The 18,804-nt window shown below is 40.3% G+C and overlaps 2 protein-coding genes across 2 annotated transcripts in view; both read right to left on the reverse strand.

Moving 5' to 3' along the window:
* The window catches only part of SHCBP1 (SHC binding and spindle associated 1), a 36,995-nt gene extending 35,594 nt beyond the window's left edge, over nt 1-1,401 (reverse strand). The window contains exon 1 of the mRNA XM_007122551.4: nt 1,278-1,401. Within this exon, the coding sequence (XP_007122613.2) occupies nt 1,278-1,383 (106 nt within the window). The 5' untranslated portion in view covers nt 1,384-1,401. The remainder of the gene's footprint in view (nt 1-1,277) is intronic.
* Nucleotides 1,402-8,825: 7,424 nt separating this feature from the next.
* VPS35 (VPS35 retromer complex component) overlaps nt 8,826-18,804 on the reverse strand; it is a 32,207-nt gene continuing 22,228 nt past the window's right edge. Inside the window, exons 9-17 of the mRNA XM_007122552.3 lie at nt 18,495-18,591; nt 18,240-18,388; nt 16,604-16,811; nt 16,036-16,191; nt 14,031-14,153; nt 11,811-11,990; nt 11,064-11,303; nt 10,432-10,575; nt 8,826-9,797 (exon numbers count right to left, since the gene is read on the reverse strand). Coding sequence (XP_007122614.1) covers nt 9,618-9,797; nt 10,432-10,575; nt 11,064-11,303; nt 11,811-11,990; nt 14,031-14,153; nt 16,036-16,191; nt 16,604-16,811; nt 18,240-18,388; nt 18,495-18,591 — 1,477 coding nt within the window. The 3' untranslated portion in view covers nt 8,826-9,617. The remainder of the gene's footprint in view (nt 9,798-10,431; nt 10,576-11,063; nt 11,304-11,810; nt 11,991-14,030; nt 14,154-16,035; nt 16,192-16,603; nt 16,812-18,239; nt 18,389-18,494; nt 18,592-18,804) is intronic.

Here is an 18,804-nt window from a genome sequence, read left to right on the forward strand (position 1 = left end):
GGGGCGGCTGGGCCCGTGAGCCATGGCCGCTGAGCCTGCGCGTCCGGAGCCTGTGCTCCGCAACGGGAGAGGCCACAACAGTGAGAGGCCCGCGTACCGCAAAAAAAAAAAAAAAAAAAAAAAAAGGAAGGAAATTACGACAAGTGCTGGATGAACATTATGCTGCGTGAAATAAGCCAGTCACAGAAAGACAAATACTGTGCAATCCCACTGATATGAGGTACTTAGTGTAGTCAAAATTATATCATAAAGACAAAGTATAATGGTGGTTGCCAGGAGCTGGGGGGAGGGGTGATTGGGGGTTTATTATTCAATAGGTATAGAGTTTCGGTTTACAAGATGAAAAGAACCATGGTAACAGAGGGTGGTGATGGCTACACAACAATGTGAATGTGTTTAATACCACTGAACTGTACACTTAAAAATGGTTAAGATGGTAAATTTTGTTATGTGTGTCTTACAATTAAAAAGAATACCTTACTTCAGCACAATTCTTTAGATCCAATTTGAAAGTATTTCTTTTCACACATTATTTCACTTCATCTTCACAACTCCGTAGTACCACTACCTGTTTTCCAGATGGGCAAACTGAAGCCAAGTGACTGTTGCCAGTTCACAAAAGTGGTTGGTAGAGGAGTTAAGTCACACCTATGTTCTCTCACTTCTCCAGGACTCTTTCCACTACACAATACAACTGAAAATGTTAAAGCAAAACCACCTTAAAATATCGGGGAAAAAACGGAGTCTCCGTGAAGAGGTAGAAAGGACTGAGAATTAAAGCTGGGTTCTACTTTTAGACTCTGTCCCAAATTGGCTCCCCACCTTTGGGCATGTCACCTGCCCTCAATGCTCAGTGCAGGCCTAGATGCAGCCAACTAGGCCAAGGGTTCAAGTTTCTTCTCTTTCGGGAAAGGGAAGTGTGGTACGTAATCTCCTTTGAGATGCAAATTTAAAAAATGCGCCCATTCTGGACTCACAAACGCGTGCACAAAGCCCGGGGGGCCCACCCAGACAGCAAAAGTAGGAATTCCCGGCCCGGCCCGGCCCAGTTCCCTCCAGTCTCAAGGAAGCTGAGGCCAGATTGGGCGGGGGGAGTTGCCCTGGGTACCTCCTGACTTCGACGTCAGGGCATCGCCCAGCCACCGCCGCCACCCAGGCCAGCAAGGTCCGGAAGGCCTGCGCCCCAGGCGCCCTCGGAGAGTCCCGACGCCCCCCGCGCTGCCGACACGGTCTGTCGCAGGCGGCGGCTCCTCCGGCCCGTCACGACGGTTGCTCACCTTTCCCGAGGGGCGCAGGCTCCTCTTCCGCAGCCCAGCTGGTGCGCTCGTGGTCCCGCGCCATCGCCTCCGACCCCAACCCACCAGCCAGCAACCCGTCAGCCATTTCAAATTTCCGCGGGCGGCCGCCCGGCCCAGTAATGCGATGAAGCAGCAGCTTCTGATTGGATAGTGAGCCGAGGCTCTTCGACCAATTAAAGGAAAGTTTGCGTGGCCCCCCGTTTCCGCACGAGCCCCGCCCCTTCAGCCTCCACCCACGCCGGTGGCAGTGCCTGGGCGCCATCTACTGGCCGGAAGGACTGCTCTTCTCGTCCAAGCTCTTGCTCTTTTTGTTTACTGGGACGAACTTGGACAAAGTTGAATTAGGACATAATTTGGGATGAGTTCCGAAAAACTAACAAGCCATACCTGGAAGTGAGGTAGAGCGGAAAAGACGCTTGAGAGTCAGAAAACATAGTATTTAGACTTGTTTCTTCCATTACCACTGGTATTACCTTGGGCAAGTCACTTCACCTTTCAGAAGAGCATCTTCAGTTCTAATAGTATATTGGCCTAGATGGCTCCAAACTTTTCACCACCAAAAATCAGTTGCTCTCTTGCTTTTTCTCTCTCTCCCCCTCTTTCATTCACTAGCTACACACAGAGGATATTTTCAAAGAATGTCAAATAATATTTAGAATGTAAAAGTATGTTTTACCTACATTTATTAATCAACAACTATAACCTCCAATGATAATAGCTAACATTTGTTGAGTACTGTGTGCAAGACACCTCTGCATATTTTATCTGCAGTATCTTATTCAATCTTCAAAAACCATCCTATGAGACAGGAAATATTATTATTATTCCCATTTTACAGATGATGACATGGAGTCACCAAGAAATTAAGAAATGCCCAATTTAACCCAGCAGTGCCAGTATTAAAAACCAGCCAAATTCCTGAATCCACGCTTTAATGGTTCTGCCAGGCCATGACTAGTCAGACCTGAGATGGCCGGCAACAGCAGAGGTTACCAGAACACCAGGAAGATGAGTCCCACAGAAGGACAAGAGCCTGGTCATGACAGTGTTATCACAGGGAAGACATTTCCACTTACTGCCTTAAAGGAAAACCTTGGGCTAAAGTCTCTCAGATCCCTCACAGCTGAAATGATATTAAGGACAAATCACTTATTAAACTGGATACATTTCCAAACCTATGCTTGCATGGATTATATGGAAAGTTTTTAGAGTTTTCCCCTAAGTGGAGACCTTTTAGGAGCACACATTTCTTGGGAGTTTGCTTTTCCTGCCCCCTCCCCCTTATCCTAAGGAAAGGGTTTTTTAATTCTTCCTTTCCAATCCCTCCATCTGCAGCCCATCGCAGCCTTCCACCTGCCTTAGGTGGGGTGGCACCCATTATTCCCAGCCTTTTTTATATCTTCACTCTCTTTCTCACCACTAGGTCCTTATACTCGGTCTACACAGGGGCTTGAAACTTACTGCCCTCCCCTAAAAACTTCCCAAAGCCCAACTGCAATCTTGAGATACTGCCTCCACACTTTCTGAATAGCACCAAATTGCTCTGGGGTAGTGCCTTTCCTCTCCTGCTTTCTCAACGACCAGTAGCTTCCTCCAGAGGCCTGCCCTCCCTCGCTCCCATCACCCTCCGCCTGCTGCAGCACTGACAGCCCAGCATCCCCTTCCGTAGTCCTTCCTCCCCTGGCCTCCGGGCCTTCACTCTTCTGGTTCTCCTTCCTGCCTTCATTCCTCTTCCTCCTTTTCAGATCCCCTAAACCTAGGGGACTCGCAAGGGCATTATCCTGAGTCCACCTTCCTCAGGAGGTAACAGAAGTGAGTGAAGAAGGCCAAGTGTGGACAGTGGCACTCACTGTGAGCACACAGGAAAGCAGATGTGCTAATTCACTTGACAAATAATAAATATAGAGAGTATAGACTGTGTGCCAGACATTGTTCTAGGCTCAAGGGAAGCAGGAGCAAACAAGCAAGGTCCTGCCTGCAGGGAATTCACAGCCTAGTGGAGATGCACAATGAACGAGTAAAAAACCAATTAACAAGCAAGATTCAATTATGAAAAATAATAAAATAAAATTCAATGATGTGATAGAGAATGATGAGTGGGGAAGACAGATTCAGACTTTTATGTGAAAATACCTGATTTTAAGCTGTTAGCAAATTTTTTTTTTAATGTAAACACTATGCAACTCAGAAAAACCTTATTTCCCAGGCCAAATTTGGCCCACAGCCCACTAGGATCGCAACCTCTGTTCTAAGCCCCAGCCGCTCAAAGTACAGTCCAGGGACCAGGAGCTTGTTGGAAAAGCAGAGTCCCTCCCCTACCCCCAGATCTGCTGGACTGGAATCTGCATTTCAACAAGATCCCCAGTCCTCAAGTAACATAATTCATGTTTGATACAAAGGTCTTCAGACCTGAGATCTCTCCTGCAGCTATTTCAATTTCATCTCCTGCTGGAAAACTTGACCTGGAACTCTCATTCATGATTCACGTTCATGAATGCTGCAAAGCCAAGTGCAGCCCATCCTCCAGCTCATAAGACTCTCATCTCATCCCACCCTCCTTGCCACAGCCCCTGTGGCCACCACCATCTCCCATGCAGGCTGTCGAGATGGCACCTGGGAAGTCACCGCACCTGAGAGGACTCACCCACTCTCTCACCTGCTTCCAGAATTAATTGCTCCCCTCTTGCTATTCCTCGCACAGGGGTCTCAACGCAGTGCCCGGAATGGCCAGGCAGGTGACAGAAAGAGAGAAGTGGCCACTGGTGCCAGTCCCATGAGAAGTGATGGGTATGGACCCCATGTTGCCATGTTGGTTTTCCAATTGAAGCCAGAAGTCTAGATTTTTATAAGAAATTTCCCATATTAAAAGATTGGCAACCGGGTCTTCTCTGGTGGCGCAGTGGTTAAGAATCCGCCTGCCAATGTAGGGGACACAGGTTCGAGCCCTGGTCCAGGGGGATCCCACATGCCGCGGAGCAACTAAGCCCGTGCGCCACAACTAGTGAGCCTGTGCTTTAAAGCCCGAGCCACAACTACTGAGCCCGCATGCCACAACTACTGAAGCCCGCACGCCTAGAGCTCATGCTCCGTAACAAGAGAAGCCACGGCAGTGAGAAGCCCACATGCAGCAATGAAGACCTAGTGCAGCCAAAAATTAATTAATTATTTATTATTTTTAAGTTAATTAAGAAAAAAAAAGATTGGCAACCAATTTTTAACAACTTAAACACTGTGCCAGCCAAATAAAACATATCTGTAGACCACCAGTTTGCAACTTCTGAGGCCTAGTCTACTTGTGACATTGCGTCAGAGGCTGTGGTTCTTTGAAGACAAGTACCATGTCATATTCATCTTTGTACTGCTGGTAACTACTACTAAACTTCACTTAGTAAAGGGACAAACTAAATTAGTACTGCTCCTTTTATATATAGTGTAATGCCATTAGCCAAAGGCTCAGGTTTAGAGTCAAAAGGCCAGATCTGGGCCACTTCTGCTGCTGCGGTCCATAGACCCCCTACCCAGAACCACAGATTCAACATTACTACCATTACCTAAGTCAGGGGCAGGGAATGCTGCCTGTATTGGGGGCCCTCTGCCCCCAAACCAGCCCACCAGCTCCCCAAGGACAGAAGCACTCTCTAAAGTGTGCAGCTCAGGACTTTGACCCGTGGGGGACAGAAGCCCAGCATGGCCCCCATTGCCCTGCTTTAGTGTTCCCACATCCATATGAATGCGTTTCGGAGCACAGACAAGGACAAAGGCAGACTGCAAATTCTGAACATCAGAGAAGGGTGGGGAGAGCCCCCAGATCCTGGGAGGGGTCCCACTGGGGGATGCCTGCCCCTCCATCTGCAGTTGTGAGGAGCTCCACGTGGGCCCAGGGTGGGCAAGTAGCCCACGATGTCTACTCCACTGCAGGGAGAGAAGAGATGCTAGGTCTCTGCTTCTCTGGTCTGAGAGTCTGGGGCTCCCATTGACAAAAATAAATAATAAAAGCTAGGCTCGAATTTTGGCTTGTATTTTCCACTAGAGGGCAGCTTAAACTTTCAAAATAAATCTTTAGCACTTGGTAAAGCATTGAGAAGTCCTTTCAGCCAGTTTCCTCTAGAGCCTCAGGGCCTTGTGCGAGGCTCCAGGGATTAGAAGGGAAAAAATAAACCTAACTCTTACCTCACGGACCTCATGGTCCAGCAGGGGAGAGGCATATTAAACAAGAGAATACCCAGTGAGTATAGTCAGACTTGGGATAAATGCCACCAATTAGAGGGAATCCTAGGCAGGGCCCTCTTTGCAGGGGTATTGGGCTAAAACCTTCAGGATAAGACAGAACTGAAACACTGGCTCTTCCTTGATCTCAAGCTTGCTGGCCTTTGGACTGAAACTATACCATCAGCTCTCCTGGTTCTCAGGCCTCTGGAATTGGACTGTGGAACTACCATGAGCTCTCCTAGGTCTCCAGCTTGCTGACTCACCCTGCACATCTTAGGACCTGTGTGTGTATATATATATACACACATATATACATACATACATATATATATGTATGTATATATATACATATATACACATACATATGTATGTATATATATACATATATACATACATATGTATGTGTATATATATATATATTTCAGTTAATAGAGAACTCTATTACAAGTGGCTATACCATTTTCCATTACTACCAGCAATAAATGAGGGTTCCAGTTGTTCCACATCCTCACCAACATGTGTTTTTTTGTTTTTTGCTTTTTAATATGGCCACTTTAGTAGGTATATAGTGCTATCTCATTATGCCTTAAATTTACATTTCCTTGATAAGATCATGTCATCTGCAAATAGAAATTGTTTTACTTCTTCTTTTTCATTCTAAATGTCTTTTATTTCTTTTTCTTGCCTAACTGCCCTGGCTAGAAGAACCTCCAGTACAATGTTGAATAGAAATGGCAAGAGCTAACATCTATGTCTTGTTCCTGATCTCAGGGAGAAAGCATCCATTCTTCTACCATTAAGTATAATCTTACCTGTGGATTTTTCCTTACTTTATCAGGCTGAGGAAGTTGCCTTCTATTCCTATTTTACTGAGTGTTTATCATGAAGGGGTGTTGAACTTTATCAAATGCTTTTCCAATGTCCCTTGAGATGATCATGTGGCTTTTGTCCTTTATTCTATTGAAGTGGTGTATTACATTAATGATTTTTAAATATTAAACCAATCTTGCATCCCTGGGATAAATCTCACTTGGCCATGGTGTTATCCATGTTATGTATTGCTGGATTCAATTTGCTAGCTTTTTGTGTGTTTTTTTTTTTTGTGGTACGCGGGCCTCTCACTGTTGCGGCCTCTTCCGCTGCAGAGCACAGGCTCTGGACGCGCAGGCTCAGCGGCCATGGCTCACGGGCCCAGCCGCTCCGCGGCATGTGGGATCTTCCAGGACCGGGGCACGAACCTGTGTCCCCTGCATCGGCAAGCGGACTCCCAACCACTGCGCCACCAAGGAAGCCCCAATTTGCTAGTATTTTGTTGAGGATCTTTGCATCCATATTTATGACATTTTCAGTAGTTTTGTGATGCCTTTGTCTGGTTTTGATATCAAAGTAATACTGACTTTATAGTCTCCTGCATTTTTCCTATATAAGATTTATCGCAATTTACACTTCTCTGTTATTCCTTTCTCCCTTTTAAACAGTAGCTCCATGAGGGAGAGAAACATGTTTGCTTTCTTATCACTAACTCCTAGTGCCTTGCTCAGTATCTGGCACATAATCAGTGCACAATAAATGTTTGTAGCATTCATCAATAAGCAAATCAGGACATGAGTATTGTGAAATAAAATTCGTATCTTATAGCGAGACAAGAAAAAATTTACACATAAAAATTTTTCCCTGCCCTTTGGCCTCCTCACTCCCTCCTACTGCACATTGTGTATCTGCATCAGGCATTGACCAAACCTCCCCTTTTGGCAGAAATACCTGCTCAAGAGCAACATTCTCCTAGAATCAACAAGACAACTCCTTAAAAGATAAAATCCCAGGACTTGCCTGGTGGCACAGTGGTTAAGAATCTGCCTGTCAATGCAGGGGACACGGGTTCGATCCCTGGTCTGGGAAGATCCCACATGGACCCCCCCTACATTTTGTTCATGATCCTCTGAGCTGCCTGTCATGGGATTGATGTCCACTACTCCATGAGATGTCCTTCTGGCTCCTCTAGCTGATTTCAGCCAACTCTATTCTGTACCGACTAGCTCTAACACTTGAGTTTCCGAAAAGCGTTCATCAAATTGCTGTGGCTTGGAAAAGCCAAGATCCACTGTCATATAGTACACATGACAGAAATGCCTCCTGTACTGGATTGCCTAAGCCCCTATACTCCACAAAGGACAGTCACAAACACCTCTAGGCCACTGTCACCCCCTTCTTAGTGTTTGCCACAAGGAAACGTGAGAACCATCTAAGAAACAAGTGAAATAAGTTATTCCAAGTACTGTTAAAATGTTGTCTATGGGGACTTCTCTGGTGGTGCAGTGGTTGGGAATACGCCTGCCAATGCAGGGGACATAGGTTCAATCCCTGGTCCGGGAAGATTCCCACATGCTGCAGAGCAACTAAGCCCATGTGCCACAACTGAGCCCAAGTGCCGAAAATACCGAGGCCTGTGCGCCTGGAGCCCGTGCTCCGCAACAAAGAGAGGCCGCCTCAATGAGAAGCCTGTGCACCACAGCGAGGAACATCCCCCGCTCGCAGCAACTAGGGAGGGCCCGTGCACAGCAGCGAAGATCCAACACAGCCATAAATATATAAATAAATAAATAAATATTTAAGAAAAAAATGTCTATGGAATTTCCATCTAGGGTGTTGTTATTCAAAGTGTGGTCCCTGGACTGGCAATATGGGGGGGTACCTGGGGGTTTATTCGAAATATACACTCTTGGGCCCCACCCTGGACCTGGTGAATTCCAGAATCTGCATTTTACCAAGACCCCCATGTGATTTGTATGTTTGATAAAGCTTGAAAATCATTGGTCCAGGTGATGTGTAGGAAGGTAAAAATAGTTGACAAAAAGGGTTTTGTGACACCCATCTCCTGTGGATGTATCCTATTTAAGGCTTAAAATCATTGTGGCTCAAGCTTATGTAATTTTACCAAATTTGCACACACTATCCTATCAATCCATTTTATTCCCAGCTAAACTCCCAAATTGCTGATCCAGAGAACTGTGAGATAAATGTCTGTTTTAAGACACTAAGTTTTGGGATAATTTGTCACACAATAGATAACAAATATAGGTGGGAGCCTTTTGGGAGTTTATGTGGAGGTATCATTCCTAGGAAAGCAGAGTAAGGCTGAAGAAAGCACATGAGTAAATATGACTAAAAGAGTAGATGGTGTCCTGCTCAAAAAGTGTTTAAAGCAAGTGAACAGTTGAACAAGTGAGTGTTGTGAACGTGAGAATGTACAATAAACTCCATACACATTCTACTAGTTCCTTTTATGAAACAAGGTAGTATGAAAGGAAAAAGGTCCAAAATTGTTAATAGCAACTTTTATTGTTTCACTGGTGAAAAAAAAAAAATCATAATTGTATGATGCATTTCCCCCTAAATTTACAACAATGAAGGTTATACATAAATTATATAGATCACAAATTTTCTATTTTATACTATTTAGATCAAAATTATTTTGATAAATATGTCCAGAGGACAACCTAAGTTCTTAATGGATGGCTGAGTCCAAATATGCAAAATATAGCTTCTGGTTTAGACCATGGTGCTTTAAAATTCTCAAACATGCATTAATATTCTCTAATTTCAGGGAAAATATTACACATGGCCTTATCTTGCATTTCAGGAGAAGCCCAAGCTGAATTTCACAAACAGTATTCCTTTCCTCTAAATTAATCTCAGAACAGAGAGACAGACACTTTCTGGTTAGTACTGCCAAGTAATGAAGGAAATTACACACTCAACAATGAAACAAAACAGAAAAAAAGGAAGGAGAGCTTCATTAGTCACAGAGATAAGTGGGGTTTTTTTGGCCTTTTTTGTTTGTTTTTTTTAAACAGATCGCAGGAATTTAAAATAGCAGATCAATCATGCTACTTAGGGTGATCAGACAGACCTGAACACTTATGAAGTGAATAATTTTATTAAGGTCTTGAAGGTGAGTGTCTGGAGGTACTGGGTAAAACACACCACAGGTAAGAAATGGGAAACCTACCTCAGCATTTCTGAAAGGCACAATCTATGGAAGGGAAGCCTAGTATAATAAAACCCTTACTGGATGTACATGGAAAGGAGGATGGTGAGCCTGGCTCCTTTCTAAAGGATGAGACCCTCGTAAATTGGCCCCTCAGATTCCGGTGATTCCCGCCTCAAGCGCAAATGCTCCAGTGTGTTATGAAAATGTTTGTTAATCTGCTCTGTTTCTTCACTGGACTCAAGATTTGGGAGGTCTTCTCGAATCTTTTGGATAAGCTGATTCAAAACCTGAATCGTGACCTACAAAAGAACAATTTTACCATCAAGCATGTACCACAAAAAAAAAAATAACGTAATTTAATAAAAATGTTTTGAGGAGCTTGTGTTACTCTCAGCAGTTACCAGATTATAAAAAAAAGAAAAAAAAAAAAAGATGAGAACATGATTCCTGGTTTGAGCAACAACTATTGGCCATTCATCCAAAACGACAACCGAAAAAAAAAAACTTAATGAAAATAGAGAAAATCATAAACCAGTAAAAGAACAAAAGCAAAATTTTATTTAACCTACAAATATTGATCCATCCTTTATTTGGGAATTATTCTACACTTGTATGGGATGACAAATCAGCCTACTATTCAGCATTTGTAAATTATATTTTATTTTTTAAACAGAGAGTGACTATTTTATAAAATATTCATAAACAAAAGAGATAAGAATTTTCTTGCACATAATGAGCTCTTCTGTAAGATGCATCTATATAGATAGAGAAGAATTTTGGAGAATGAAAGAGACCACTAGGTAGATTCTCCAAACTCTGACCCTTGTAAACAAAAAAGAAAAGTATCAGTATGATAAACTTTTGTATGTATCAAATCTAAGAGTAGGAAAGGAAAATAATTAGTTCACTAACAACAATTTATTATTCACTTACCGCATCATTTTCCTTTTCATAAAAATAGATATATCTGTTCAGAATTTCTATAAAAAGTTGCACTTGTAGAGAGGGGTCCATGCACTGATTTGCTATTTTTAGAGCTTTCTTTAGGCATTCCATTACCCTCTTGCCTCCGTGAAGCTAGAATAAAGGGAGTGAGGGGAGTATTAAAGAGGGAGTATTAAAGAGATTAATGAATCACAAATGTCCCATTTCACAGAAAGAAATAAACACAATACAGTGGCTCTTTCATATTTTAAAAGGAAAAAACCAATTTAAATCCTCTTCATTTTTTAAAGTACACAGCTATATTTTAAAACAAATATATTATTTGTTTTATATATTTATATGTTAAATGTTTTATATTTATGTATTTTGTATATTTTTTAAAGATAGTGGTACAAACTTGCTATGTTACAAAATCCTCAAAGTGGAGGCTTCACCACAGGATGTAACTCTATATGTTACTGTCCATTTTGTTTCTTTTAACAAAACAAAGCAAAATTCTTTGTCAGGTTTCCAAGCACTGCACATGTTTCACCTCCAAGGCAAAAGGCCCCAGCAGCCGTTCCCTATCAATGATCCCCTCTCCTCTAACACTGTTGGTTAGGAATGACCTCCCACCTTACCTCCTCCCCATTTTTGTCTGTGTTTCTGCCAGACCAGAAGAGATGTGCACAGGTGCTCACAGCTCGGCCCTGATCAGGTTTCTTCAGAAGTTTGGAAGCAGCAAGAGCACACTGAGTCCTCAAGGGTTCATGATTTTCTTCACTGAAGCACTTCATCCTCTCAAAAGTACCAATGATCAAGGTGATGGCAGCCAGCTGTGCTTTGGAATCGCTGATTTCATCTTCATACAGAGAAAATGCCTGGTACACACAAAGCAGAAGTGACCTTTAGGGACCAACCATCTACTAGAGCATTTTCCAAAGTATTTCCCATCAAAGCCCCATCCTGTGAGTCATTCAGATGAGAATATGGTTCAGATCAGAATATGCAGTGCCCTCGCTTGGAGAGGCACAAGACAAAGATGCTGACAAGTTGCAACAAAGAAACTTGTTTTAACTTTTGTTTAATCCAGGTTCCCAAAATGAATTAACAAAGGAATTTTTTTCCCCCATGAAACAGTTTTTTCCATGACTCACTGGAAAATCTTCAATCTCATTAGCACCCAGTAACTGATCAATTTTCCTGCTCCAAACCAGTCAATAAAACTATAGTGTTAAGAAGTATAGTATGTCCCATCAAGATGGTGAGAAAGGGGTAGTTATAAATTCAGTGAAGAGTAAATCCATGTGCACCACCACCATTAACTACAGACAGGTGACTGAACAGAGCAAACGGATTAAACATCCCAGAAAGAGAGCAGATCACACCTGGGACATAAATTCATATGCTACTGTTTCATGATTTTCAAAACCAATTTCTCCAGCAGCTAGAGCCCCCTGAAGAAAAAGTCTTAAGGGTAATTCTGCCAGCTCTGCTTTGATCAAAGCACTGATAGTCTGGTGAGCAAATGAAAAAATCTTCTGGCATTTCTTTTCCCATTTGTCATCCTAAAACAAGAAAAAAATAGTTTAAATTACCTTAAGTTCAAGATTAACTTGCTTAAGAATATTCATTTTATATAAAATGTCTCTAGAACAAACACGAAAAGTGTTAAAATTGAGTTCAGTTTTCCTGCTATCTTCTGTCTCATCTGTGGAGTACACAAGGAAATCAAGCAGGATGCCTTCTCAAAACATCCATCTGAGGTCACCGGCTTTGCAATTTTTATATACTTGGTATTTGTTTTTTTGCATCAGAAAAAGCAACATATTCCCAAATTGGACAAAATTAGGAAAATACACAAAAGAATTTTTAAAAAATTAAAACCATCCCTAAATCTACCACCCAGAAATAATCACTGATAACATTCTAATGTTAATGTCTTCCTTTCTTTTTGCTATGCAAATATAATGTAACTGGGATCCTTTGTGTATGGTTTTCTACTTTAAAGTACTTACTGAAGAGTTAAATTGGGCTCATGCTGCATGTAATTTGTATTTAACTTATTTTCTTTCACTTATTTTGTCATAATTTTCCTCATGATACTAAAGTTATTTAAAATCATTTTAATCACCAGAAAATATTCCACAAACTAGATATAGCATAATTTACTTAACTACTTCCTTTTGGAAATAAATGTAATATAACAAATGGTCTATAAACACAAAGCTTTATTGAATCCCTAATTTTTTCTTTAGTATAAATTCTTAGAAGTGGAAATACCGGATTTTTTAAGGCTCTAGTTACACACTGCCAGAGTTTTCTAGAAAGACTGTAGTAATTCACATTCCCACCATTACTAGATGAGAATGAATTCTCATCACACCACGGCCATTGCTGAACCTTAGTTTTCTTTTTTCTTTACCAGTTTGATTTCTAAAAAGGTTCACTGTTATAATTAGTAGTGAGGTTAAATATTTTATCCATGTTTAACCATCCAAATTTCTTATTAATGCAATTGATTCCTTTCACTTTTAAGAGAGGATAATAGTCACAGACTTTTACAAGGACTAAATGCAATAATCCAAGTTTATACTCCTTGGCGCAATCTACGGCACATAGTAAGTAAATGCTCGTTGCTTTTTTTATTGTTACATTCACAAACATCTATCCATAAAATAATGGGAAAAAGGAACTACATGAGAGGCTGGCCTCATAAAAACTGGCCAAAGGCATGCTATGTCATACTGGTAAGTCTACTGAATATACCTTGTTTCTCCATTATTAGAAAATTAAGTTTACGGTGTTTGTTCCTTAATATAAACCTGACTGTCCAACTTTCAGGTACATTAGGTTAGGGTTTTTTTATCTGGCTGCTCCATGAGGCTTGTGGGATTTTAGTTCCCCAATCAGGGATGCAACCTGGGCCCTCAGCAGTGAAAACACAGAGTCCTAACCACTGGACCGCCAGGGAACTCCCAGATTAGGATATTTTCTACAAAAGTACACCACTGAAGACTTAGCCATAATCCTGTTTGTAAAAGGACTAAGCTCATTAAAAAATGTACACAACTCATAAAATTATTCAATTACAGGCTTTTAGAGAGCAGCAATTATGCAATGCTGGGCCCTTTCATTAGGCAAAGCTAACGTGAATTAGATCTTACTTGTTACGTACTGCAACCTCTGAATAAGATTATTGTATCACTTCAGAATTAGTACTTCATAAAGACTCCCAAGAAAATAAAATCGTTCTTGAGAAACTAAAGCATTCTGAGCCATTTTGTAATAAACTTATAGATGTCTCACAAGTGATCTTTAGACACAGGAAAAACTTCTAACATAAATTTAAACTGTTTTAATCTTTCATTTCTAAGTGTTTTTTATGTGATTCCTCAACTAGTATGTAATCTACCAACATCACTACTGTCAATAGTGATACTTAAATGTAACACAGGATGAGTGATGAATTGAGAGCTATTGAAACTGGAATTTTATTACACCATTATCTATTTGTATAAGTTTGAAATTTTCTATAATGATAAACTAAAACACATACACAGAGGAAAAAGGGAAAAAATTAGTGACATACTTAAAAGTAAACCCACCACTTTAGAATTCTCTTTGTAGCGAAAAGCCAGCTGGTAAGCTGCAAATACCAAAGGTGGCAGTGTGAAGCGAATCCGTTGATTTCCACCAGCTCCAAAATGTTTTCGTGCTGTGTTTAAAATCTGACCAAAACAAACAAAACCCATTAATCTTTTCTGTAATTATAGAAACTATAATTAATCATTTATAAAATTAAATGGGAGCTCTAAGCATCATGATTGCTACCATTTGTTAAATATATATGATATACCAGACTTCATGGTATACTTTTACATTTCTTATCTTGCCGAGTCATCACAATCACCCTAGAGACAAATACTAACCCCATTTCACAAATGGGGAAGACTGAGGTTCAGAGAGGTTGTATAACTTGCCCAAAGTTACATAGCTAGTCAGGGGCAGATGTAAACACATGTTCATATAACATGTAAGAAGTATACTGTGTTGATAAAGAGCACAGGCTCTGAAGACAGATGCATTTAAAAGTAGATTCTAACACTTACTATCCGTGTGACCCTAGGCACATTAATATTTACCTTCTCTTAGCTGTAAGTTTCATTTGAAAAATGGGGTAGTATATTTCTCTTAGGGTTGCTGGGAAGATCAAGTAACAGATGTAAAGTGTTACCAGTACTAACACAAGGCATGTACTCAAAATACTGGCTATTATCATGATACAAAAAATATGCATATTGCTGGTATATCACACCTCCTAATTCAGAAAAATATTAAGACCATTTAAGTCAAGGGAAATGGTAATACACTTTAAAAAAGAGCCATTAGGAAACAAATGTCTGGTTGTTTCAGAAAAAAAAAACACAAGAATTCATGAAATAACTTAATATGTGTGTCACAGTCACAGTGTGTGACATATTCAGGTTTTGTAAATTTCTCTGACCATCATAGATGGATAGGAAGAGAATGCATTCCCCCTTGGGGAAGTCACAGCTAATGATCCTCACCTTAAAGGTGTTTCTGTACATGGCATAACCACCTGGCCACAGGTGGAAAGCATACTTCCTAACTACTACATTTGGTATACAACAAAAAATGAAAACACACATAGGCCATGTGACACAGAAACATAAGGAAATCAGTTAAAACATCTGAACAATGGGGCCAGCCACTAGGTATAGATCACACACAGTGCACAGATTATCTGACACTAAGCCAAGTCGAAGACTATCGCACTACCAACAGAAATCAGCTTCTTTTTCACAATGGCTAGGAAGAAGTACAAGAGTGTCAACTATGACAAAGTCAACACAGGAAGAAAGTCAGGACTCATCCTCAAATAAAGGTGTTCTTCATTACTAACACTTACCTTCATGCATCCAACAATGGTTAAACTACTTTGCCCAAATGATAATTAGGCAGCCACAGGTGCTACCTTTCATAAACATAAATTGTCCAGTATGTCACCAATACTCCTACTCAGGCAACATGTTTTATTCATTTCACAAAGGTTTATTGAGGACTAAGGATAAAGAAAGGGAGAATCTCATCTGATTGTTTTTTGCCAGGAAAAGGGGGTTAAGAAAAAGGCAATTTTAATTTTAAAGTCTTCCCACATTTTCCATGTGGCAAACACAAACACCTTCGATTTGCAAACCTTGGAAACATACACACAGTTGAATATAAGGATTTTACTCATACTTTAAAAGTTTATTATGAAAAACAAATGAACAATTCTAAAAGCAACACACAGTTCAAAAAGAAAATGAACATGGACTGATTATTGGACACCCAACTAAAGGAAGATAGGTTTTTCTACAATTCTTAAGAAGTCTTCAAAAGAAATGACAGCAACCAACTTGTTCTTCATAAGCTTCAGAAGTTTACAAGCAATTATGCATTTAATCATAAAGTTCAGTTAATCTCTTATTCAGTTTCAATTCTTTCAAAACCTTTTAATACCACAAGCTGGATTAGACCATTTGAGACACGTCTACACATGACTTCACTAGAAGTTGTTGAAGGGGTATAGTAAGAGTTAACTCATACCAAGTACTGCTGATCAGGGTCCTCAGACCGTAGAAGATGAATGAATCTGCCCACAAGGCTCTGCTCATCAGCAAAGTCCTCTGGGTCAGGGTCTTCTACAGGTTGATCTGGCTGATCCTGAATCAACGTGGATACCAAATTCATTATGGAATCCACCTGTAACATGGGAGACAGAAACCCACCGGGGTGAAACAATCAGCATATAATGCCACTGACAAAAGCGTTTCTAGTTGTGTAAAGTAGTTACGAAACAGTATCAACAACATAATTCCTTCTTCTGTATTAAAGTATATGCATGTTGGTATACATATAAACATCTAGAAAGAGACGTACCAAATGTTAATCAATAGTTAATCAATGGACCTCTCTTCCTGGTGGGATTAGAGTTATTTTATAATTTCTTCTTTATACCTCTCCAATTTTCTCATTTATATAATGAATAAGCTACTTGTAACTATTTTTAGTGGTAAATTACCCTCGCCGCCCATCTCATGTGTTTGTCTCAAGGTCTAAAACCGTAACTACATTGTCTCTGTTTTTCTAATAAAGCATGTGGGTATTCTCTTACCTGGTCTTGAGAGACAATTTCTGTGTTATAATCCAGAACATTACTAAGCACATAACAACTCATGCTTTTTCTGGACTCATAGTCAAAGTACTCAAAGAGTGGGTGAAAATGTTTTAATTTCAAGACTGTTAAAATATTGTTGTAAGTGTCAACAGGTATCTTCAAAAGTCTGGTGAGCTCCTTTGAAACTGCACTACTGGTAGCAATACTGCAAAAAGAAAAACAGCAGCCCTTTAGTGAATGAAATTAACTTCTTATATACACAAACAGCACTTGATTCACAAAAATTTGAAATTTTTCATTTATAATATTAAAGGAAATGGGTCAAGTGAATCACAGCACCCCAAAACACCCCAATGACTTCCAAGAGAGGTCTATCAGATGTCTGTCTAAACACACTTATTCATCTATTAATGTCCTATTGATACAGTAAGTTATGCTAGTCTCCAATTCATAAACAGGTTGTACACCTGGAGTTAAAATGCCTGTCTAGAACGTGGTATTTCTAAGGGAAGTATTTTAAGTGGTAGTTAGGTTTCTAGGGCAGCCAATAAGTATGGTATATTCAGGGTGACAAAGCCATGCAAAAATAGCAATTCAACAAAACAGAAAAATACATAAATTATTTCTTCTGCATCAGATGTTGATGACTAAGGAAAATCAGGACGAAATTAGGAACATTCCGTGGGGGCTGAGGAATATCCAGGCATTTATAAGACCTTTAGAGGTTGGGATTTCTAATTTTTTATTTTGTCTAATTTTACTTTAAAACTCACTTAGTGGAGGAAGATACAGATACATCACTTATTCAAGATCTGGAATGTTTTTCAGTTCACAAAAAATGGAAGTGACAAAAAGAAAAAGGGGGAATAAAAAGAGGTAAAAGAAAAAGAAGAAATCTTCCAGATGTTAACTAAACCACTGGAGGAGAGATGGAAAGCGGAAAGATTACGTGAGTATATATAGGGGCCTATATATATAGGGCAAGAAGGGGCAAGGAGGGGCCTAGATTGGGCAAGGAGGGGCCTAAATTAACCACATGTTCAGAAGCAGTGGAGGATGGGACAGTAAGAGGACTGCTGGGAAAACATAACAGGATCAGAAATGCCCACAGTGGCCACTAGAGGATGCAACAGGTCCAGGACAGCATAGTTGAAGAAGATGCAAGTAGACAACAGCATATTATACTATCCTTGATGGTATCAAAATCAAAGCTCAAAATAGAGAAAAATTTAAACCAATTAATTTCCACACCTTAAATGCATACATGCCTCCCTAATTTTTTCACAACTTACTCATCTGTAGGAAACCACTTCTCAGGGAAATACTGCTTGATATAAATAGCTTCCTTACCAGTATAAAAACTAACTCTCTCATATATACAAAGGGGTCTGAATTGGAGACACTGGTTCCTGAAGACTGCTATGGTCTATGAGTGCCACTACTTGATCAATGTACACAGCCAAGCAGTTGGTTGCCACTTTCTGCCCTGATTAGTACCAAGCATGTCGATCTAACAAATACTTAAAAGAAGGTGAACACTAACATTTCAAAAAGCAATTGCGAAAGAAAAATAAATCTGGGACAAAAAAGTGCTTTACAAAGGTTTTTACAAAAATGTTTAACTTTGACTTACTGTTCGAGGTTGAGCTTATTAAATATCTCCACTGTTGTTTCTAGAACTTTATCAACATAGTCCACACGATCAGGATAACACTTCATAGCGAGATTAATGAGAGAGACTTGTAAAGATACAACGTCCTCCGAAGGCATGTCTTGTCTAGACTGGAATGTTCAGAAAATCATGGAATTTATTTTAAACAATTAGAAAAGGATCTACCACCTGAGAAGTTTGAAAGTTTTGAGAACTTAGGAACAAAGCCATACAAACCTGTATTACTGTAGCCACCTGCTGTGAAAATATGTCAAAAAGTTTAATATCTGTTGGAATTCCAGGTCCATCTTCACGGTGAGCAAATAAAGCTAATCTAAAAAAGAAAATAATCTTTATTTAAAAGGATATAGGGATCTGGGTAGTGGGATCATGGATGACATTTTATTCTTTATGCTGTTCTGTATTTTCTCCAAGTGTATTTCTCCTAGAACCTTTCTCCTAAAAAGATTTTTAAAAAGGACATGGGGGCTTCCCTGGTGGCGCAGTGGTTGAGAGTCCGCCTGCCGATGCAGGGGACACGGGTTCG

The sequence above is a fragment of the Physeter macrocephalus genome, chromosome 17 (genome assembly GCF_002837175.3).
Source record: "Physeter macrocephalus isolate SW-GA chromosome 17, ASM283717v5, whole genome shotgun sequence".
NCBI classification, from domain to species: domain Eukaryota; kingdom Metazoa; phylum Chordata; class Mammalia; order Artiodactyla; family Physeteridae; genus Physeter; species Physeter macrocephalus.